At 36.4% G+C, this 23,781-nt stretch overlaps 2 protein-coding genes across 6 annotated transcripts in view; one reads left to right on the forward strand and one right to left on the reverse strand.

Moving 5' to 3' along the window:
* The window catches only part of LOC105561531 (ABC transporter A family member 1-like), a 37,802-nt gene extending 32,925 nt beyond the window's left edge, over positions 1-4,877 (forward strand). For all 4 annotated transcript variants that reach the window (XM_012011590.1, XM_012011589.1, XM_012011591.1 and 1 more), the window contains one exon: positions 304-4,877. In XM_012011590.1, the coding sequence (XP_011866980.1) occupies positions 304-383 (80 nt within the window). In that variant the 3' untranslated portion in view covers positions 384-4,877. The remainder of the gene's footprint in view (positions 1-303) is intronic.
* Positions 4,878-8,974: 4,097 nt separating this feature from the next.
* LOC105561532 (fatty acid synthase-like) lies at positions 8,975-20,653 on the reverse strand. 2 transcript variants are annotated; one of them, XM_012011594.1, is made up of 8 exons: positions 20,516-20,653; positions 18,201-18,309; positions 17,781-18,131; positions 13,777-16,934; positions 13,074-13,542; positions 12,617-12,980; positions 11,058-12,541; positions 8,975-10,774 (listed from the first exon to the last, which is right to left on the reverse strand). In XM_012011594.1, the coding sequence occupies exons 2-8, from the start codon at positions 18,307-18,309 to the stop codon at positions 10,398-10,400; spliced, it is 6,312 nt and encodes a 2,103-aa protein (XP_011866984.1). In that variant the 5' UTR covers positions 20,516-20,653; the 3' UTR covers positions 8,975-10,397. The 2 variants fall into 2 exon arrangements, with proteins under 2 accessions (XP_011866984.1, XP_011866983.1); XM_012011593.1 differs by having other exon boundaries at positions 18,201-18,313.
* Positions 20,654-23,781: the final 3,128 nt, after the last annotated feature.

Genomic DNA, 23,781 nt, shown 5'->3' on the forward strand with positions numbered 1-23,781 from the left:
CGTTTTAATTTGGATATTTTCAATCTGAAATTCTTTAGTTGTAGCAATTTCGAATATCGCTTCTTATTTCTTAATATCGTAATTGCAAAATTTCTAATTTGCAAGATTTCAAACTTAAAAACTTGATCCGATTAGCAGAAAATAAATAAACGGTTGAAAAATAAAACTACGGTTTATAGAGTTTTTTTACTGAAAAACACTTAATGATCCGAAATTAGAATTTCAAAGTCTTCAACTGAGGAATTTAAAATTTCAAACTTAAAATCAATTGTAAAGTAACTTTTTGAAAATTTCTGCTTGCAGCCAAGCTCGAACTGGATATAGAAGAGTACAGCTTTAGTCAAACTACCCTGGAACAGGTGTTCCTCAAGTTCTCGCATTAGGGCACTTTCCTGGAATGACGATGTGCCGTCGTTACGTGATTCAGTGATTGTCTCGCGATCAGTGCCCGCAGAATACTGTTCATCTATGAAAAAAAAATACACGAACATGACAGATGTTTTTAATTGCTTGGTTTCTGGAATTTGCCGATCGTTAAATTGTGAAACAATTTTCGTTGTTCTCGCTAACGAATTATGTGATTACGCCATTGACAATGTGATGAAATATATAAATTTCTTGTTACAAGGCGTCGCAGATAACAGAACAGCAAGCATAACAGTTATCTAAAGATTCTAGTGTTGTATTACAAAGGAATAGCAAAGAGACACATCATCTTGTGCCTTCAAATCCTTGGAGGGACAATGAAGAAACAATTAGGTAGACTGATGGAAATGAGGAATAGAGTGGATAATCTTTATTTCGAAGCATTAAGATGACAAGCCATTCGGGAGCTTGATAAAACGCTAAATGAAAAAGAGATTGTGGTGAAAAATAGGGAACAATTAAAAAATCATCGCGTTTCATGATGAGACGAAGAATTATTTAATTGTTCCAAAGTATTGGAAAAGTAATTAGGAAATTATAGAACAATGAACAAATAGGAATGTGTTGTGTTTAAAAAAAAAAGCGAACTAAGCTAAATTCGAGACTGATAAAAGCAAGAATGAAGAAAACATTAAGTGTTGGAGCGATGGAGAGTAGTCAATCAATCGTCTCACCGTTATACGTTCGACAGCAGTATTAAGATGATAGAAAACTAGGGATGAAAATGGCAGACAGATAGATAGCTATCAAAGCCTAGATTCAAGGGAATGTTAAAATAACTAGTCGCTTTGTAGCTCCAAACGGGCAGAATGATGAAGAGCCGAGAGAACTATAAGGGAACACACACACTCGTTAGCTACTAGTCCTAGCATGAAATTTCGAAGGAGCATTAAGACAGAAATTGTCTTGCTTTGCCAAGGAAGAAACGTTGACGAAACGTTGAAGATATAGTAAGATGGAACATCACAGAAACGTTAAAATTCTTTAATTGCAAAATTAAAGAGGAAAGAGGAACTTTAACTATCAAGATGGTAAAAATTGTCTCGTTACTGGAAAATTAGCGATCGAGAAATAATGGAGTTCTAACGTGAAAATACTTTAAGGAGCTGCGGAACAAATCAGTTCAGGTTGAAGAAATGGGCTGGAGAATGATGGAGCATAAAGTTAATCTTTTAAATGGTGCTTGAAGAAGGTGTTGAGACGACAGATCGCCTTTGAGTTATCGGAGGAACGACGATTGATAGAACAGTGGAACAGTTAGGAACAAATAGGAATCTAATAATAGTGTCTTTCCTTTAGGAGAACGTCAAGGTGACAGGGTGGACGAGAGAGAGAGAGAGAGACGTTGACGGTGGTGTGTTATTACTGCTCGTGTCAGTGGTCGAACGCAATTGCCCTTCGCGAAAGAAGACTCTCTCTACAAAGTTTTGTGTATTTATTCTATAAATAGTATCGCGAGGGTACATACTATGGAGATATAGTTGCGATTTGAGAACGAGCTCCCTATTAACGGTGGAGCATTGCTGTTCCCAAAGCTGGGCTTTACGCTCGATATTTCCCACGAAGATTTTTATCTGACGTCTCTATCTCTCTCATCGGCATTGTTTTATCTGTAAACGTCGCGTTTGAGAGAGGTGGGTTCTCCGCTATCGGAGTTCGACGTCCGAGGGTGAATGTCGGGTGTGAACACAGCGATGTGCGAGGAGTGAACATCCTCGTGGCATAGAGTCGAGATTACGTACTGATAGTTCACTTCGTATTTGAAAACTTACCGATAATAGATCTCGTACCGATATTGCACTGGAATTGGAGCACACGTCCCGTTGTTTTCAGGCAGGACGGCTCGTTCGCGGTAGCTGCAATCCGATAGATCGGCTCGAGAAGATGACAACTTCTTGGTAGGCCACATAGTTACCGAAAAAGTCTTTATATCGTAATCACACACATGCCGGTAAATCCAAACTGTAATTCCTGTATTTACTATAGTATTATTTTATCTGCAATCTTACGCGATTGTTGACTGCAGAAAATAGGTAATCCAGACTTGATGAAAATTTATGAACTCTTGAGGCATATTGAAATTCAGCGATTTCTCTAAATATTTTTTGTTTCTTCTATTTTTTTCTTTACATCTAGATGTTACTCAGGGATTTTTTTCAATATTTTTTCTATTTTTTCTAATAAGAACTAAAACGTACACGTTCAATATATAATATTTCTAGTTAAATAAATCCTTGATAAGTATTTGTATATAACTCTAGATTTTATAGAATAACAATAATTGATTTCAGAAAAAAATAAAAATGATTATTTTTCTATTATTGGCAAAATACATAGTATAATACTAAGATACTGAGAATTTATAAAAATAATAAAAAACCGATCAAAATTGAATCCATTTTCTTGAGCCTCGATTTCAAAAGTCTGATACGAAATGAATGCCGATTTCTTCTCATTCATCTACTGCGTACACTCAACTATTATGAAGGAGCGCAGATACAGTATTATAAATACTTTCTAGATGAAATTGCAATAGATATTTTTCGAGTTAGAAGGTTGAGAATAGATTTGCAATAACATGAGATTTTTCAACTTGCCCACTTTTTGAGCCGAGCTATCGAAAAGTAGAGCCGACGTGAGTCCTATCGGGCTGTATGCATCGAGTTACGAGAAGTGTTCGAGAAGTAGCTTCTATCGAGGAATATAATTACCGCAAATGCACTGATTACTTAAAATCTTTTGGCCAAGCTTTTTACTTGAATCTTCGAATTTCGAATATGACGCAACGTTATGTGGAATCGATATTTAATATTTGTACTCATTATAATTCTCGGAAAATTAAGAAAAATGCTTCCTGGGAAAGACATGGGAAACGAGACGAGAAACACATCAGAGTCGTTGCGGTTTGCATTTACGGGAATTAAGAGAAATATCGCGCAATGTCAATTTTGTTAACTGATGCCGCGATACTGCGATTGGCAGATCGGATGATATTTTATTCTCTTTTGATAAACGAAGAGATTAACGTGCCTTGAGTTCAGTATATGTACATACGCGTAACTTGAAGAAGCTGAGAAGCGTAATTGTCGGCTGCAGTCATGCTGCTTACAAGAGAGAAGTGTGATTGTTCCTGGAGAACTACGAAGTGCCCGTAGTATTCTCTTCTGTCTTGTTACTTTTGTTCTAGCAGTCCAATGTGATTGTTTTCCGGAACTCGAGAAGCGTTGTATTATTTCTCGAACACCTCTCGCATTTTCTACACACGTAATTAAGGATTACCCCCGGGGAGGGCCGTAGTCGTAACGAGAAAACGCAAGAATGACACGGCTTATAGTCTCGAGCGCAACAACTAGAACGTTTTTCTTGTGTGATAACAATCGTACGGACACTCTTTACCGTTGAACATCGATTGAATAATACAGCGAACGATTCCGAGAGAAAAAAAAACAGTTACAGTTGAAGATACTGTTAATATTGTAGGTTTAACTCTTTGCACACGGCAATCCTGTTTTACACGTTATTATACTTCTCAATTGAAGGAAGATCTTGTAAAAAGAAATTTAAAAAATAAAATTTAGTTAACAAACAATGTTACATTTTTCTCTTCTGTAACTAATTAAATGTTCCGTGAAAAACTTTTACGTGATGATTATTTAATTTCATTTTGTGTGTGTGTGTGTGTGTATGTATATATGTATCTATACATATACATATAATATTATACAATCTCGCATATATTTCTTTAATTGGTTTCGTACCATCATTCGAGTGTAAAGAGTTAAGTCAAATTTTCTTTCGAGAATAATTTCGCATACTTTAGTCAACATAAGGGAGGAAGAACTGATCAACATTAAGCAATATATACGAAAAAATGAAATAGGTACGAATACGTAATTGAAGACATGAATGGTAAAGGGCGTCAATTAAAATTCGCGATCGATCGTTCGATCAGGTCGAGAAAATATTTTAGTCCCTTCCATAAACAAATTATTTGTAAGATGTACCCGAATTGATTTATATATTATTTACAAATATATGTTGTACAGACTATCCCAAGTTCACTGATTTTGCTTTTAACGACATTCAATGTATCTCTTGAAAATTTTTGGTTTAATTTCTCATCAAACAAAAATTCAATGAACCTTCCTAATTTTTTCATCTTCAATCTTATGGCTCGTGATATCCTTACTTATCAAGCAGACAAATTTGAACTTTTCAAAATAGTGTCACCAGTACCAAAAAAAATCAATTTTTAAAAAACTGATTTTTTACATTCTTATATTTACGTGTTGTTCTTAAAAAAGAGAGAATAAGAGACGCGCAGTGAATTTGGAACAGCTTGTATATAATGTTATTAATAATTGTTGTCAACATAGAGTAACTTGGAAGGGAAACATTCCCACAACACGTGTATATAACCTTTCTTGGTCCTATAAAAAAAGAAGAAGTAATATGCTTTTTATACAAATATCATTCACCGAGATTTTAGAATTCCGCTATTATTAATTTACGAAAGATCCGGGATGATAAATATTCTTATTATCCAATTTTTCAGATAACATAGTCGAACTGAATAAACTTTATCTAACATGAAACTGAAATGATTGACTTGTCTCTCTTTCTGCCACAAAATAGTAAATTTTATGTAATCAACTTTATTGCAAAAGTGTTAATATTTTGGCAGTATTTGCGTTATTTTTATTTTACAGAGACGTATATACATAGCCACACTTATAATTAGAACGTAAAAATTATTTTTTCAGTTAATTCTTAAGTGTTATAGTATTCTAAGTATTTTTAATATTAGCAAGTAGAAATTGAGTTCTTATTGCGACAACATTAAACAATTTATTTAAGATCTATATAATTCTCTGTGACTGTCGCCTCAAAGCAAATTCTTAATTTCTTCTTTGACTGTCTATCACACATTTAATATAATTACTTAAACATATGATAACTTGTTATTATAATAGCTTCAAAGCATAATTTTTACTGTTATTTATTATTTAATAAATTGTTATTATAACTAATTCTATTATCGTTAGACCCGGTTTCATCAACACACCACATCCCTAGTAGCATGGACCAAACATTGGTTAAACATTGGTCCAATATTTGGTTGTATTGAACCAGTGGTTAGCCAATAAAAATACACTGTGCTACTAGGGATCGCTTAGCTTTAACTTTAACTTAACTCATTCTTTGAGTTGTATTAAGAATAAAGTTAAACGACATTGGTGAAACCGGATTTCAGGCAGACTAATTAAATTATTATTTAATAAATTATCGCATCTAGTATAATTATATATATATCTAATATAATGTATGTAAAAACGTAATTTGCATGCAAAAGTAAAGCTTTTTATGTAAAGGCTTTACATTTTATCAGGAAAGGAAAAAGCATTGTGTGATAGAAAATTGAAAGAGCTTCTGATAAACCTGCGTTATGTCCTTGTGAAAAAACAGATTAAAAAAAATTTACGCAAATTTAAACTGCAAAATCGAATTCTTGATTTTAAAAAATCAACAATTTGTTAAATTATTTGAATTTCTACTCGTTTCTTTCTATTATTATTGATATCAATTCGTATTTTTTTGTAAACAGGTGGTCTTGAAAAATCTTTTCTGATTCTTTTTCTATTGTATAAAGTGCGCACAGTAGCAGAATTAAATATGTGAAACACAACAAAATTTATTATAACATTTTCACAAAGTTGTTTATACTATTTATAGGTTAACCAAAAAGTAATGGCAAAATTTTGTATATTCACGATGACGTAAATGATCACCAAAGATGGATTTCGATATTTTTAATATCTTAGCTATCTTTTGTGTTATTTAACGTGGATTATGTTCAATTAGAATGGATAGTTGGTTATCAATCTAGATCTACTAAAGCGTTTATTATCAGTCAGACTAAAACTTCCATAACGATATTTTTTAAGTCATCTTTGGACCATTCATTCGTTTACATCGCATTACCATGCACATAGAAAATCTTTCTTGTTATTTTTATCCCCCTTGTGTTTCTTCCTTTACAGAAATAAAAAAGTGTAATTGTTCGCCTTCATGTTACTCATTTTCGAAACAAGGACGTAAGAAAAGTAAAGGATAGGAAAAGGCAATGCGAGCTTTACGCAGTTAATAAGGCGTAGTCTTTAAAATAGTCAGGACCAATTTAATATTCAAACATAAAATACAAACGTTTTGATTCACTCCGGATCATCTTCAGTGGACAAAAATAACTAAAAATAATAAAAAAGGTTTCCTCGTAAATTCAACAGAAAATACAACAATTTAAGAGAAGGAGAATACCAACCACACATTTAAATGTAGAAATATAAAATTTATCTTAATGTCTCTCGAGATGAACGTTGCAGTCTCTCTCTCTCTCTCTCTCTCTCTCTCTCTCTCTCTCTCTCTCTCTCTCTCCCCCCTCTCTCCCCCTCTCTCTCTCTCCCCCTCTCTCTCTCTCTCTCTCTTTTCTCTCTCTCTCTTCTCTCTTCTCTCTCATATTGGTAGATGTAATAGTCCGTATAAATTAATTTTCGTGAAGGGTAAGAAAATTTAACCAAACGTAATAATATTTTTTAAACCACGCATTGAAGTGTTAGTTCTCAGAACATATTATATTTCCCTTTCTAAGAAAGAGATGTTACCAACGCAAATGTCGTTAATATCGAACGGTTGAGGCTTCTTTTCCGCGTTGCCGATTTGGTTTTCTTGAAGCGTGGTGTGCTTCACTTTTCTTTTAGATTCATAGTAAATGAAGACTTGCAATTTAGAAATATACATTTGTATACACCAACTATTCAGGTAAAATCTCTAATCTTAGTAATTAGAATTTAAGTAACAACGATTTCCGATACATTTTCTCGAGTGAACAGATATTAATCGTTAATTTAATCAATACTAATAAGTCCGCAGAATGATACACAAAACGTAGTAACAGTCGCGGAACAAGGTAATGTAAAATATTTAGTACAGTATTTTCAATTTCGTAGGTGGGACAACGAACTTTCAACGTTTTTTTTTTGTTGTTTTTCTCTCGGCGCGGTATCGTACGACGTTACGCGGGCCATTGTTTATGAAGGTCGCTGCGCTATCAGTCGCTCGCCGAACGTCGGGCCGGCAAGCGGTGGCGAGAGTCGCTCCGTACGTGTTATTACTTTTGCGTTACCAGTTTCCAAGACTCGATCGCGATGAATGTAGGGATAAAACGCTATTAATTTGTACACCTTTATCAGTAACAAGTAACGTTCCTCGATTAATTATTCAGTTTCTACAACTTGTAATGAGAAACGAATTGCGTGTTGAGGCGACGGCTCTTTATCAACGTATACATAGAGATTTCACGAGACAAACTCATCTAAATTATGAATGTAAACCGTGGTATTTTATCGCGGTTACATCTCGTTTACGCACCGCGCTTTTAATTATCTATCGGTTTCGTGTAATCTGTTCCATTTTCGGGAAAAGAGAGAAGTTTGTGCGACTTCGGCGTTCGCATTGTAATTCACTCTGTCTTTTTTCATCGCATGCGGGAGTGTCCGAAATTTTGCGCGATCGATGATTTTCGCGAGTGAGTGTTGTGCAACAAGTGAGTGCAACAAGAAAATCTATAAGAGAAGGAGAAGACTTAGGGGGCATCGGGCAACGGCGGAGAAATCGTGAGGTAAGTGTCTTACATTATTATGTTATTTGTTACTTGTTACTTGTGCAAAATAAAACATCTGTTCTGAGATTTTATTTTATTTATTCAAATAAATCGAACGAGGATTCAAATAAGTGTTAGAGACAAAACCATACGTATAAAATTTTGTGGAGTTTGTTGCAGAGACCTATTCTTATTGCGATTTATTTATCAAATTCGCACAATATTCACTTACAGAAATGCGGTTCAATATAATTGCCATTTATGTATAAAATACTCCCAAAGTTAACTGTTCCTGAGGTTCTACGATATTTCGAATAAGATCGCAGATCATGCGAAAGTTATACACGATGCGATCAAAGTTCGGAGAACTCTTTTCTTATTCTTAATTGGATATTTGGATGCAAAATTAAACATGAGCTAATTTGCATACAAAATGCACGGACTATCTATAAATAAACGAACTCAAGAGCTGAATCAGGTAAATTTTCTAAAAATTTGTACCCATTAAGAGCAGGTTGTTCCTTTTGGTAAGTTAACTGTTAGTTAGTTTAATGTTGGGAAAACCGGCCCTAAAACGCGCAAATTTGCCAGAATTGTTACGTGAAATATGCTTAAACTTCATGTCTCTGTGTCACATAGTTTAGCAATCAAGTATTTTTTAGTAATTAAGGGAAAATGAGTTAAAATTGTTTGTAACAAATTGTTTGTTACTTTCCATGCGAAGCAATTTTATTCAACTTCTATATTTCTTATTAATAAACTGTTTTTATTTAAAGTAGCAATCATGATACGGCACGAATTGTAAATTTAATTTATTACATTGTGATTCAACTTCTATATTTCTTATTAATAAACTGTTTTTATTTAAAGTAGCAATCATGATACGGCACGAATTGTAAATTTAATTTATTACATTGTGATATTCCTTGACAGTTCTCTTGTAGTTTCGCCCATGTTTATACACATTTTAACAATTAAAAGTTTTCCCATTAAATGTCTGTAAAACATTTTTCAATTTTACTGCTAGCATCTCATTTTTGGAAACTTTTAGCGGTGCTCTATTTCCATATGTTTGTTTGTGACAGTTTTCGACCGTTCTCGCATATAGTTGTACATTTCTATATGTTTTAACAGTAATTCTCAGACACGATCGCCGGTTTAAAGGAAGCCGTAATACAATTATACATGCGTATCTATTCATCAAATGCATTTATGCATACTTTATTATGCCATTAGAATCTATAAAAATTTAAAATTTTTCTACAATATTATCATTTTTTTACTATATCGCTTTGTTTAATAAGAACATCGCATTATTTCTAAAAAACGTGTTCGTTCCAGTAAATGATACTCTGTCGAGTTCACAGAAGGCTGTATGTATATCACTTATGTATCTTATTTAAGGAAAAGTATAAATGGTTTTATACATATATTATAGAAAAAAATACTTAGCGCGAGACGTTACCGCGTCTTTCACGCGGAGAATTGTCTCTTAAAATTTACCCGGAAGATTACGTAATTGTAGGACAACATAGCGTTTTGAAGAAGTCTATAAGAGTAAAACAAAATTTTACATGCATACAATTTACTAGTAAGATGTACTAAAGTATAATTATTAGTAAAATTTCCACAAACTAGCATAAAATTCTTGGAAATGCCGTGCTGTTCCACGATTACCTGACTTTCAGAATACATTTTAAGAGGAAATTCTCTCCGTGTAGATTATAACGTATAATATTGCTCTTACATTGTATGTATAATTTTATACATGTATTTATTCTGACAAACTATTTATTTCGTAAAAGTTATAGAGAAGTATAATGATAATTATAACTTTAATGAGATACTCTTAATGAGATACGAAATGATTCACAGCTCTTTCTTTTTCTCACAGCTTCTTCTTTCAAAAATTAAAATTTTTGAACCGTTTCTGATATAGATTTTTAGCGAAAATTAGAAAGAACTGTGAATCATTTCTTATCTCATAATTCATTCACTTCGATTTATTCCGTGTCCAATACGTTACGATTTAAAGATAAAATATTTGATTATGTCAGCAACTGCGCACAGTACTATGCAAGATTAAGTCGACAGTTACTAAATACACGTAATTAATTAATCAAATCTCGTATCTCATTAAGAGTATCTCATTAAAGTTATAATTATCATTATATTTCTCTAATTAATTAATTAATCAAACCAACCACCAAATACACCGTTACCCGAATAGTTAACTTTGATAGTATTCCATAAAGAAAATAGCGAACAAGTTTAATAAAACAGGGGGAATAAAGAAAATAATTATTTTAACTTTCTAACTGGTCTCACTACTGGTCGAAGATAATTCCCACAATTTGGCGAAGGTTAATACACGGATCTCTTGATTCGACAACAGGATAGCGTAGTTCCTCTCGAGAGATTGTTTTATTTCTGTTTCTATTAATGAGTCAGTACCGAGGTCAACTAAGTGTCTGTTACGATCAACCGAATTAACATCTTGAATGCCTAGAATAGCAGCAATGGTTGTGACAAGGTTTGTCTTGTTGTCGTCATCGGGTTTATATTTCTCAGCCAATACAATAGAAGTTAACACCGAGTGCGGTTGTTGAAGAAATATATCCATCGTCGCAAGACAACTTGATACATCTTGTCGTAGAAAACCCAACATCTCGACGTCGTTATCTGTCATTTCTGAAAACATAACAGAATCGAAAGAGGAAATATGATTATGAAACATACAATTTAAAGTATTTGTACAATAAATCTAGAACAACTTTATGCAAAGTATAAATACGAACTAACTAACAATATTTTAGTACTAGTGTCTTATACATAATCGTGTTTAGAAAAGTACAGAATTAAGACGTCAGTCAAGATTGAGTTTACGAAACTAAAGAAAAGATAAATTGAATAGTTTCGATCCTTCGATTCAGGTCTTCACTAAAACTCTTGATGTATTGATGATGTATATTACCTGTTGATATGCCAACCACTTTGAAGGAACCCCATTGAATGGCGAGACCGGGTAAACCATTAGCCTGCCTCCGTTCCATTAGTCTCTCCATGGTTGAATTCGCGAAACCGTAGTTGGTTTGACCAACCTTGCCGTAACCACTCGATGTGGATGAGAATACCACAAAGTAATCTATCGATGGGCATAGCTTCCTGGATACCGCATCTAAATTCATTGTTACATCAACTTTTGGCAACATGACTGCTTTGAAATCACCCTCCGTCTGATTTTCGATCAGAGCATCGCGGAGCACAGCTGCCAGATTGAATATACCGCCTACCGGAGCGAGTCGGCTGGTTTCTTGAATTAAGCGTTCGGCACCCGACAATATCGTAACATTCACTGTGGATATTACAATTTTCACGCCGATTTTGCGCCAGCGACGCACGCATGCTGCCTGGTAACCGGTGCGAATACCTGATCGCGATACAAGAACAATGATTCTGGCACCGCGAGCGATCATCCAATCGGTCAGTTCTAAACCGAACCCGCCGAGACCACCGACCAGGATGTACGATTTCTCCGGATTCATGTAAGTACGTGAGATCGCGGCCACTGTCTTTGACATTGGTGATACATGCTCCTTTGCTTCTTCATCACGAATTTTCACCAGCACTTTGCCAATATGCTTGACTGCTGCCATAAATCTGAATCCCTGCTCGAGATGGTGCTCCGAAAACACAGTTGATTGGAGAGGTCGTATTGCGCCGTTCTTGATTCCCTCCGAAATGAATTTACTAAGTTTCTTTTTCCCCGTATTATTTTCTTTAAATACCATATCCAATAATATACTGTGATAAGTATTTTTTATAAACATTGACATCTTGACGCTGCTGTCATTCGACAAATCATATATGTTGACGTCAAGGAAACGGCCACCGAACGCCAGGCACCGAATACCAGCTTGTAATTTCTCACCTGTCAGTGAATTCAGTACGACATCAACTCCACGTCCTTGCGTCTCAACATTTATGAGCTGTTCGAAACTCGTATCTCGGCAATTGCCAATGCGTTTGTCATTTAACTGCGGAAAGATTTTCTTCAAGTATTTTCTTTTATCTAGCGTGTCAACGGTAGTGAACACGGTACAATCAGCGTGCAGAGCAATGGCGATCGCTGCCAGACCGACGTAGCCTGTACCATCGTGAACTAAAATGCTTTCGCCAGCTTTCAATTGACCTCGTATAAACAAAGCATAGTAACTATTCGCGTAAGCGATAGGTATCGTTGCTGCCTGTTCCAACGACCACTTGTCGGGTACCTCCCAAAGGAAATCGAGATCCGCGACCACTGTGGTGGCCAGTCCTCCAGCTTCGACTATACCCATCACGCGACGACCGTCAGCATCCCTCCCGGAAAATCCACGTCCCAAGAGACATTCTTCGGTAATTATATTGCTCGCCTGAGTATTCAGTGACATCTTACCACTCGCCAACGTGATATCCCTGTCGTTCATATATAATTTATTCATGTGTCACGCTTTTATTATCTAAATGTCAGTGAGTAATATTGAAATATACCTGCAGCTCAGTGGAGCATAGTAAACGCTGCAAAGTTTCATATTGGGAAAATTGTCGGGACGATAGTAACTTAACGGACCTTCGATCCATCTCAAGCTACTGAGGTCTCCTCTTGTCAATGTATTTACATAGGCGTGTTTCGCCTGCACGGAAGAAACAGTGCTCTTTTGATCCAATGACAAGTATCGATAACTGCCCCACTGTTCCCCTTTCAAAACGTTTGCCATCAATCCTTTGTCCAATTGCTCCTTATAAAACTGTACGAATAAGCTAAACGTGGGAGCATTCTGGTCCTGGATAAAAACATAACGGAAATTTACATTGCTTAACTCGCGTCGCATGCAAGTCATGAGTCCAACCAAGCCTACGGATAAAAAATGACAAGACATTCCTTTCTGTTTATCATATAGTTAAAGAGACACTTTAAAAGTTTGAGAAACATTTTCTGTAATCTTACCAAGCGTTTCTTCGCCCTGGGATACAAAAAGAATTTCTTGACCTCCGTCGTCGAATTTCTTCACTGCTGCTTTTATTTCTTCCAGCCAGGACAGATTTTTCTCTGTAATCTGAATTACTATTGGTTCTATCCTTTTCTGTCGCTTCTTCAGCAACAAGTAAGTCTTTTTCGCGGAATCCGTTTGTTTTCCGGCCAATGTTAGATCAGTGTCTTTCAACACAGTCTCCAAATCCAGTTGCGCTGCGGTTTCTTCCAGAAGAATAAAACAACCAGGTTTTAAGTTAGCGACCAAGTTTTTGAGAACGGTATGAGACTTATTAGATAGAACGTCTGCCGCGATAACAAGGTGCACGTCCTGAACGGTAAGTGCTTTATTTATATCGTGCGTTACAATGTCAGCGTTCACGTTCATTTGCTTCAAACTCGCCCTGTATTTATCTGCTGAAACTGTGACGATTTGTAAATTAATCTGAAAGAAACAAAGCGATTTTGTATCCAAATATTGAAGAAAGATGCAGTTTATTTAAATGAAAATACTAGGCGGAAAGATTCTTCAAACCTAAAGCCGCCTGTCAAATAACAGAATGTGATTTCTTACTTTGCTTTGTAAATACATAATTCGAAGAATATCGAATAAAAAAATTCAATCTTGAGGGAGAACGAAACAAACAAATAAGTTATTAAAATTCTTTGGTATTCTTACGATAGGCGAGCCCAGTTGGTTATCGGAAATTTTTAAAATAAGTGGCGCCAAGAGAGCTTCCGCAGCTCGGTCGCCTGCGACTTCCACGGTCTTCAGTTTCAACGTCATTATATTTTCATACACAATCTGCAAAAGGACAGTGAGCGCGTGCATCCTTCCTCCCATTGCATCCTTTACTAGAACGCATGAATTTTCGTAGGGTACGAAAGTGTACTGCTCATATTTAGGATCAGCATGACTCTGTCGTCGAGGCACCAAGGATTCTTGTATTCCTCTGATCTCTATACCACCTGATTTAATAACATTGATGTCTTTGTAGTGATACACTGGCAATCCACCGTTTTTTGGTAATTTGTCAACCAGTTCTCTATGAAGAACCGGATCGATCGCAACATACTGAATATACGATGCTACATGCAATAAGCTGGTGGACACCAAATTTAAATGACACATGCTGTCTATGTACGAAACCCATTGATTGAACCAGTAAAGTTCGCCGGCAATGCCATAGTTATCGCAAAATTTAATTCCATGGAATACACCGCTAAACTCGAATCCGCACAATCTCACTCTCTCGTAAAAGTCCTTGGTATTCAACGGCAAAGTCGTTTCATCTTGAGGCACAACTGGAGGTGGTAAATCCAGCTGATCTTCCCCGATACTTTCGGACACGCGTACGTTTCCGCTGACGACGATCGCATCAGACTCGCAGATCTCGAAATCGCCCGATCCTTTGAAAATAGTTATCGAGAATTTCACCTGTCCTTCCTTTGGGAGAATGGTGGCTCGATGAAACTGTAATTTTTCGAATACTACTGGCAATTGTTCAAAATTGCAGCCGCGCTGTTTTGCCAAAGTTTTCCACACCAAAAACATATAGCCAGCGGCTGGAATAAGATTTCGTCCGTCTATCTGATGTCCTGCCATATACGCATCCGTTTCTTTCGACAGATCTATTTGGGCAATGCACTGTCCCGAGTTGTCTGATGTGTTTTTGAAATCAGGCACATTCCACGTGTCTGAGTGATCCCACCTGACCAAGGACCCGATCATCGGTGTTCCGCGACCGACGGGGAAACTAATCGGTGGATACAATTTGGAAATATGCGGTTGCGCACCGGCCATGTATAGCTTGCCCACGTTAGACAGCAGGAAGGCAAGATTGTCCACATGATCCCGCTGGTGAAGGCTAATATTGGTTACCGTTGGTGATAATGACCTGCGCAAAATTGCCTGTAGTAAACCGTGCGGTGCGACCTCAATCGTTATCGCGTTTTCTGGTATATGCGCGATCGCTTCGCTGAAGAGCACAGGTGACATCATATTGTTTACACAATACTCGGCGGAGTTAAGCTGCGCGAGCGGACTATTCCATGCGGATTCTGGTACGGAGGAAGAGATCCATCTAGACGACCTCTGCTTGGGACTCGGTATGAGTTTCTCGAGTAATGCGTGTAGCTTAGGCATTGCTGGAGCGATGTATTTGCTGTGGAGAGCGTAGCCGGAACTGTTTACCATTTTAACGAAGATATCCTTACTCTTCAGTGTTTGTACGAATTTGTACATAGAATCAGTCGGACCGGAAATAGTAACGGAGTTGGTGGAGTTGTGACAAGCCGGTGTGATATCGGGCGGGCACATTTGTTTGGCCTCCTCCCAAGTCAAACCAACTGCCGCCATTGCACCTGATTCCAGCTTGGACTCTAATAGTGCCTTGCCTCTATAGTAAGCGGTTAAAACAGTCTGTTCCAGCGTAAATGCGCCGTCAGCATAAGCGCAACCCAATTCTCCAGCGGAGTGTCCGACTATGCCGTCCGGATGTATGCCTAGCATCGTTAAAAGATCTATGAAAGCGACCTGCATAGCCGCGATAGACACAAAGGAATTCATCACGTTATCAAATGTTTCGTCTGTGGCGTTCATAATGATATTCATGAGATCGAAGTCGTGGACTGCCAAAGCGTCCGCACATCGTCGCAAACTACGTTGGAAAGTTTCAATGCTGAGCAATTGACGTCCCATGCCTGGCCATTGCGGGCCCATGCCGGAAAGTACGAACCAAATTGGACGCTTCTTGTCACAGCTCGTTACTTCGATCATTTCACGCGTACCATCGAGGCTGAGTATCTCGTAGCCACGAACATTGTGACTGCGGATTTCGTTATTGTGCATTATGTGTAATAACGAAAGAAACTCGTCATCTTGACAGTGCTCTTTTGCTTTATCCAATAACGTGTGCACAGCTTGTTTCGTTCGACCTGATACAGCGACCAATTTGGGCAACAGTTTGGCGTTCAATGGTGATGATAATTTTGGTTTTGGATTACTGCGTAGAATAATGTGTGCATTTGTGCCGCCAAAGCCAAATGCGTTAATACCCACGAGACCACCGTTCCACGGGGTAGCCTTGTCGACAACTCGAATCCGTCCCTCGATTAAGCCAGTAATCTTCGGATTCGGAGTTTTAAAGTGCAAATTCGCGGGTAGCACGCCCGATTCCATCGCGATCACCACTTTGGCGATAGAGCATAATCCACTGGCCGCTTCAGTGTGACCCGTATTGGATTTGACACCGCCTATGAGTAAAGGACTCTTCCTACCTTTACAGAACAATTTGTCGATGGAGTTGACTTCCTCTGGATCACCTGCTACGGTACCGGTACCATGGGCCTCCACGTAACTAACATCTACAGGATTAATTCCCGCCTCACTGTAGATTTCGCGCATTAATCGATTCTGCATTTCACCACTGGGATATGTGATACCCTTGTAGCTGTAGCCGTTGTTGTTTGTTTTCGAGTGAACCACCGTGGCGTATACTCTGCGTGCATCCTTCGCCTTTCGTAAATATATCGCCATTACCGCCTCGCCCCTCACATAACCGTTAGCCGAAGCATCGAACGCTTTGCACTTGCCATCCTCGGACAGCATATTCAGTTGGAAAAGTTGAAGTACTCTGTGTGGTGATAAAGTAAGATTCACTCCACCGACGATCGCAGCATCGATCTCACCCCTGCGTATTGCTGTGGCTGCTTGATGCACGGCGTACAAGTCCGATGAACAAGCAGTGTCTACCATGTAACTAGGTCCAGTAAAGTCAAAACAATAGGATATTCTGTTGGCGAGCATCGTTTTCACAGTTCCGAGCACTTCGTATCCTGCAAGCAGATGCAAGTGTGTCGATTTATTCTCATTGTCAGGAGATATCGTATGACTTCTCTTACGCTACAACAGATCTGTGTGACGAATAGCAAAGTGACCATTGATTGTTCGCACGTATAACGAAGGTAAAACGTACTATTAAAGTGATTTTTTATCTGTAGATCGTTGTATTTAGCGATTATAGTAGATAGAAACTTTGAAGACATTGTCTGAAGAAATATGTGAAGAATTGTCCGAAGAAACATTAAAGTTAAAGTAGGACTCTCTCATTAAAACTATACAAGAAACAAGAATGGCCAATGCGAGTCAAGGCAGGATGTATGTAGCCTATACTTGTAATTTTTTAAAATTGTGAATTCATATACGGTTTCTGTTTCCAGATTTATCCTGCTTGCCGGTTTCTTTTCGGACATAACGCAGTCTTTTGTACAGGAGTAATTATCGTCAGTAAATTCACATATTTAAATCGATAAACGATTCGTAAGTGTATTTAAAAATGCTATAATTTGGCATTTTTAGATGCTACATTTAGTATTTAATCCCCCCTTCCCTGTACTATAATTTATACTTATTGCGATATATATATTTTTTTTAGAGAGAGCTAATATTGCCTCTCTCACTCAGTATTCGAACCTAGGACCTCTCTCAATTTGTAACGGACGTCTTAGCCGACTCGACAACTGATGCTGTGATAATATTATTCGCAATAATTGGTATACTACATAAAGGAGCGCTACTTTTGCAGCTCCTCGTATGTATATAAACGTTAGAATAAAAGTAGGACTCCCATTAAAACTAAAGGCTGAAGAAATATTCGGTATTGTTTCCCGTCAAATACAAACCAGTTAATTCGTCTATTGGCGGCACAAACTCATCCGTTTCCGACCTAGATACACCGATAAACACCCCGGTGCGTGATCCTCTCACGGTCATGGGATTGACACCAGAATCAACTATCGCCTCGTACGCGACTTCTAACAGCATGCGTGCCTGTGGGTCCATTACGTTTGCCATCTTGGGATTTATTCCGAAAAATGAAGCGTCGAAGCTCTTGATGTCCTTGATTTTGCTAGTTCTGGGTAATAACTCGTGCATATCTGCTGTCCAACGACATTCATCATTGGAGACCATATCTACATGGTTCATCAAATTTTCTTTAAACTCCTCAATATTAGACGAATTAGGCAAACGACCTGAAAGAAAACGTTCATTTTTCAATATATTTTGTTCTCATGATACAGCCATTCTCGACCGACAGTTACCTGATATGCCCGTAATGACGACATCATCATCGATGGAATACGGTATTTCATTTCCAAGCGCGGATTCTCGCGCCGCGGGCCTCTTGACAGTTTCAAATTGATCAGACATCTTACTGAAAAAGATGGCTATCGATATCTTTCCGATCCGTATAATTCTCTCCGCGTAGGTTTGTTACTTTCTACGCGAAGCAATTTTATTAAACTTATATATTTCTTATTAATACATTGTTTTGTATAGTAATTCAAAGTGATAATCGTGACACGGCACGCATTATTGTAAATTTAATTTATTACATTGTGATATTTCTCGACAGTTGATCTCTCGTAATTTTGCCCATTTTTGTGCACATTTTAACAATGATTCTCTCCGTTAAATGTCTATAATTTTTTTAACATTTTTTAATCTTACTACTTATGTTTGTTTTTCTTGAGAGTTGATGGTTAAATAAATTTTTTCTACAGTCAAATAGTCGATTGTCAGGATTAAGCTAAGGCGTGACTGTCTGCAGCCGGTACTACGGTACACGAGTGTCCGTTCGAATGGCCGGCACACGATATAATATATTCGCTGTTTTCGCCGTTATATTTTGACTGAATAGTCTATACAAAAACTCTAAAACATCGTTACAATAGCATTACATCGCTTTTAAGCAAGACGAAATAAGTAGAGCGATAAGTCAGGCAAATAATAGGTATTTATATGTCGACAATGTTAGGTAACATTTAAAATGCTTCCAAATATGCATTAAACCATTTATGAAACGTCACGGAATTTAAACTTTATACAGGGCGAGTCATTCCATATCCGATAACATTTTTGAGAAGGTAGAACGGATCGAGATAAACAGAAAAGTCCTGTACCATTTTACAATTTTTCCAATAGATAACGAGTAATTAATTATTAAAAAATTGTCGTCTTAGCCCGTCCTATCGCCCAATTCGAGCGCGTGGCGAAATGTGACCGCCCGGCGATTGATATTGCTATGCGCACGGAAAGTTGTTTATCGCAATCGGCAATGGCTACGGCACTATGTATACAGATCGATTAACAGATCGAGATGAACGGAAAAGTTCTGTACCTTAATTACTCGTTAACTATTATGAAAATTGCAAAATGGTACGGAACTTTTCCGTTCATCTCGATCTGCTCTATCTTCTCACAAATTTTGTCGGATGTGGAATGACTCACCCTGTATAGTGTTCTCACTGAGCAATTAAAAAAGTCAGCACACGCCTATGATAATAATATATGTATATATATGTATTCTTATAAGTCATAATGCTTTCTAAAATTTTATCCTTCTCAAAATTTTAATTTTTCTGTTGTTTATCTATTACGTATACTTCAAAATTTTATTTATTTTTTAATAAACATACCCTGAAAAATTATAAAGTTTTCTTCAGATAGATGGATCGCCAGTGAATAAAACATAATAATTAAAGGGTTATGTCGACAATAACTAGCACAATATACATATTTCAATTAATACACGCAGGTTTCATGCGGGGGGGAGCTCTAGTTCAACTTTGAGTTACTTCCGTCCAAGGGGTGGACGATCGAATAAAATTCGATAATCCTTGTGTAGATTTGCAGATTTGAACTGGGATCTACGGCTTATTAAAGCTGCGCACATCTCTTTGCGCCACGACCGTTATGGCGCAAAGAGATGTGCGCTTCGAATGACCGACACACGATATAATATAGAATATATTCGCTGTTTTCGCCGTTGCATCTTAATTTAACAGTTTATACAAAAACTCTAGAACGTCGTTACGATAACATTACATCGCTTTTAAGCAAAATAAAATAAGTAGAGCGATATGTCAGGCAAATAATAGATATTATTATATGTCAACAATGTTAGGTAACATTTTAAATGCTTGTATGCATGTATGTTTTTTTAAAGTTTACCATACATTGTACTAGTGAAATGTATACTAACAGTAAGTATAATTACTTGGTAAAATGTATGGTAAAATTCCAAAAAACTTTCATAAAATTCTTTAAAATGCAGTGTTGTCCCATAATTACAATACATTCAGGATAAATTTTAAAAGAAAATTCTCTCCGTGTAGATTTGTTACTTTCTACGCGAAGCAATTTTATTAAACTTATATATTTCTTATTAATAAATTGTTTTGTATAGTAATTTAAAGTGACAGTCGTGACACGGCACGTATTATTGTAAATTTCATTTATTACATTGTGATATTTCTCGACAGTTGATCTCTCATAATTTTACCCATTTTTATGCACGTTTTAACAATGAATAGTTCTCCCCGTTAAATATCTATAAAAGATGTTTTAATCTTACCACTTATGTATGTTTTTCTTGAGAGTCGATGGTTCAATTTTATTCTACAGTCAAATAGTCGATTGTCAGGATTAAGCAAGACTGTCCGCAGGCCGTACGGTACACGAGTGTCCGTTCGAATGACCGGCACACGATATAATATATTCGCTGTTTTCGTCGTTACATTTTGACTTAATAGATTATACAAAACCCTAGAACGTCATTACGATAACATTACATTGCTTTTAAGCAAGACGAAATAAGTAGAGCGATAAGTCAGGTAAATAATAGGTATTTATATGTCGACAATGTTAGGTAACATTTTAAATGCTTCCATGTATGCATTTAACCATTTGTAAATCATCACAGAATTTTAACTTTATATAGTGTTCTCAAAGATTGTCAAATTTTATTCGATCGTCCACCGCTTGGACGGAAGCAACAAAGTTGAACTAGAGCTCCCCCCCGCATGAAACCTGTGTGTATTAATTGAAATATATTGTGCCAGTTATTGTCGACATAACCCTTTAATTATTATAATGTCTTGTTAATAGAGAAAATAAAATGTATAATACATACATGGCAACATTATGTGTAACTATTCTAAGATCGATATTACCAGGCGGACGGAATCTACGGTCTCTAAAAGTCAATCAGTAGATTATCACTGAAAATAGTGAATAGTCCCTGATTTACAATTATAAGTATACCGCTGCGATTTTCAGTCAATTGTTACTGATTTACATTTATAAATATACCACCGCGATTTTCAGTGGTACACTTATAATTGCAAATCAGTTCATTGATAATTTACTGATTGACTTTTAGAGACTGTAGATTCCATCGATTTCTTTCGCTTTATTAATTTCTTTTTTTCTAATCGCGATGTGTAACCGGCCATCGTGACGTAAGTCTAGACGCGATGCGGCAAGACGCGAGAGCGGCGACGTAAGCTCGATGGGCAACGGCGCGCTGTTTCCTCCCCCCCCCTTGCGCCGTATTTTTATACCGAATAATTAATTGTCGCGATCCGTAATCTTATTGCTCATTTCTGCGGTGATTTCTCGAGAAGAATATCACGTGTAATTTGAAGTAAAAGTGTCATAAGGGAATTGCATATATAAATTATTAGTTAGGTTCGATATATCCACGAGGGCTAATACCTTTTTTTACGATCGAACTCGGACGAATCTCTCTCACGTCGTGCTTGAAGTAGCAAACCTAAGTTATGTGTTGTGTTAACTCGATATTAATTGTTTTAAATATACACATAATTGTACAACTTTTTGGTCGATAATCCCCTCCTCGGGTACTTACCTTGCAGCGGTGGAGGGGCTTAAGTACCCCGAAGAGCTGTTCTCTAAAGATCAATCAGTGCATTATCACTGAATCAGTAAATATTCACTGTTTTCAGTGACAATCCATTGATTGATTTTAGAGAGTACATACTCTAAAGACCGGGACAACCAAAGGTACCCATTGCGCTATTCGGGCTCGATTTTTCTGTTTCTAATAAACTGTTGACCACAGTTTAATCGATTCTCTGTCTCTTCTTAGATAATAATATAGAAAAGCATAAAGAGTCGAGTAACTTTCATATTAACAGTTAACCAGAAAATGATAAACCAGGCCTAACACTCTCTGAAAGTTAATCGGTGGATTATTACTGAAAATAATGAATAGATTTAATCTGAATACAATTAATTAAGTTATAAAAATGTAAGAACGCAATTTTATTGCAAACAAAAGAGGATCGCCGATAAGAATTCGGCGGGGGTGGTGGAGGGCCTTTACAAGTTGGTCTGTTTTTATCGGATAAAAATTTAATTCAAATCTTAAAGATGGTCATTATTTAATTTATAACCATAAAATGCAAAGTTATAATAAAATATATAGAAAACCAAGCTTATCGAGAACAATCTATATACTACAAATTTTGTTGGCAAAAGGAGTACAACGTAGCTTGTCAGCAAATTTCTATATTTTGTAATTATACATATAATTTATATGTCAGCAACGAAAGAATGTGAATCGCCAGTAGTTGATTAACGAGAAAAAGAATTGTTAGATGACTTTAGGCTGGCAGATGGTTTCTTTACTTAAATCCGACGTTTCGACCGTACGCCCATACAGCACCAAACCTTTCAGAAACATTTCAGGAACATTGCAACATTGCAAATTGCAATGTAATATTGCAGAGACGATTCAGAGACATTCAATTGTAATATTTCGCCGACAATGTTTCAGTAACCTTGTAGAAATATTATAAAGTTTGCAAAATATATTTGTAACGTATTATGATATTCTTTAGATTTTTCAAATTTATATTATTTCTCATATATTCCAAACGCAGCCTAATAGCATGTATAGCAACGCTACTCGATAGTCTTGTAATTTCCGATATTGCCGGTATCGGTCTTCTTCGTCCACGTTGTCCATGTTTAAAGTGTATCTTCGCGACCTCCAACGTGTCTCTTAACGATATCACTCTAATCCACGGTAATTTCTATTCCTATATAAATATATTAAAATAAACCACAAATTTGATAATAATTTTGTAATATGTAAAGTACTTCAGATTTTAATAGATTACATTTTTATTATTTTAGTAGATTAGATTTATTATTTTAATAGATTAGATTTATTATTTTAATAGATTAGATTTTTATTATTTTAATAGATTAGATTTTAATAGATAAAGTTTCAGAATATATGACATCCGATAAGAATAAGATTTGAGAATAAGATAGGAAAAAATGTTGCAAATTTTTCTTATATTGTATATCTCTTGGGTGTCTTCACATTCTCAAATTTTATTTATTAGGTTGTTCGAAAAGTTCGTTTCAAATTTCCCATGTATTATACATATACAGGAAATTTAAAACAAACTTTCCGAACAACTTGTTAAAATCTTAAGTATCCTGTATATTTATATAAATAACTCATAATAAAATCAATATTACAAATACTACAATGTAACATTGCACCGTGTCATTGTTGCAATGTTACATTGTAATATATCTGAAGGAGGACATTTCAATGTTGCTTCAAGCTTGCAGCAACGTTGCTGAAACATTTCGCAACCTCCATGCAATGTTACAATGTTGCAGTGAAAGGTGTATGTAATGTTTCTGCAATCTTTCGGTGCTATACGGGCGGATTGTGGTCCTTCTCAAGGAATTCAACAATCTACAAAAACTGATCTCCGTAGGAAACACCATTTTCCAGTTACGGTGTGTAATTAACAACGAAAGACGTCGGATTTAAATAAAGAAACCACCTGCCAG

The sequence above is a fragment of the Vollenhovia emeryi genome, unplaced genomic scaffold, assembly GCF_000949405.1.
Source record: "Vollenhovia emeryi isolate VEMERY1.0 unplaced genomic scaffold, V.emery_V1.0 DF939205.1, whole genome shotgun sequence".
In the NCBI taxonomy this organism is placed as follows: Eukaryota; Metazoa; Arthropoda; class Insecta; order Hymenoptera; family Formicidae; genus Vollenhovia; species Vollenhovia emeryi.

What these genes read in the sequence shown, in the direction of transcription:
- LOC105561532 (XM_012011594.1), bottom strand. Translation starts at nt 18,309, where the DNA reads ATGTCTGATCAATTTGAAACTGTCAAGAGGCCCGCGGCGCGAGAATCC. An exon ending in ACCAACTGGGCTCGCCTATC is followed by an intron (nt 13,543 to 13,776) that starts GTAAGAATACCA and finishes TGTTTCTTTCAG; the next exon opens with ATTAATTTACAAATCGTCAC. An exon ending in TATGCTCCACTGAGCTGCAG is followed by an intron (nt 12,542 to 12,616) that starts GTATATTTCAAT and finishes TATGAACGACAG; the next exon opens with GGATATCACGTTGGCGAGTG.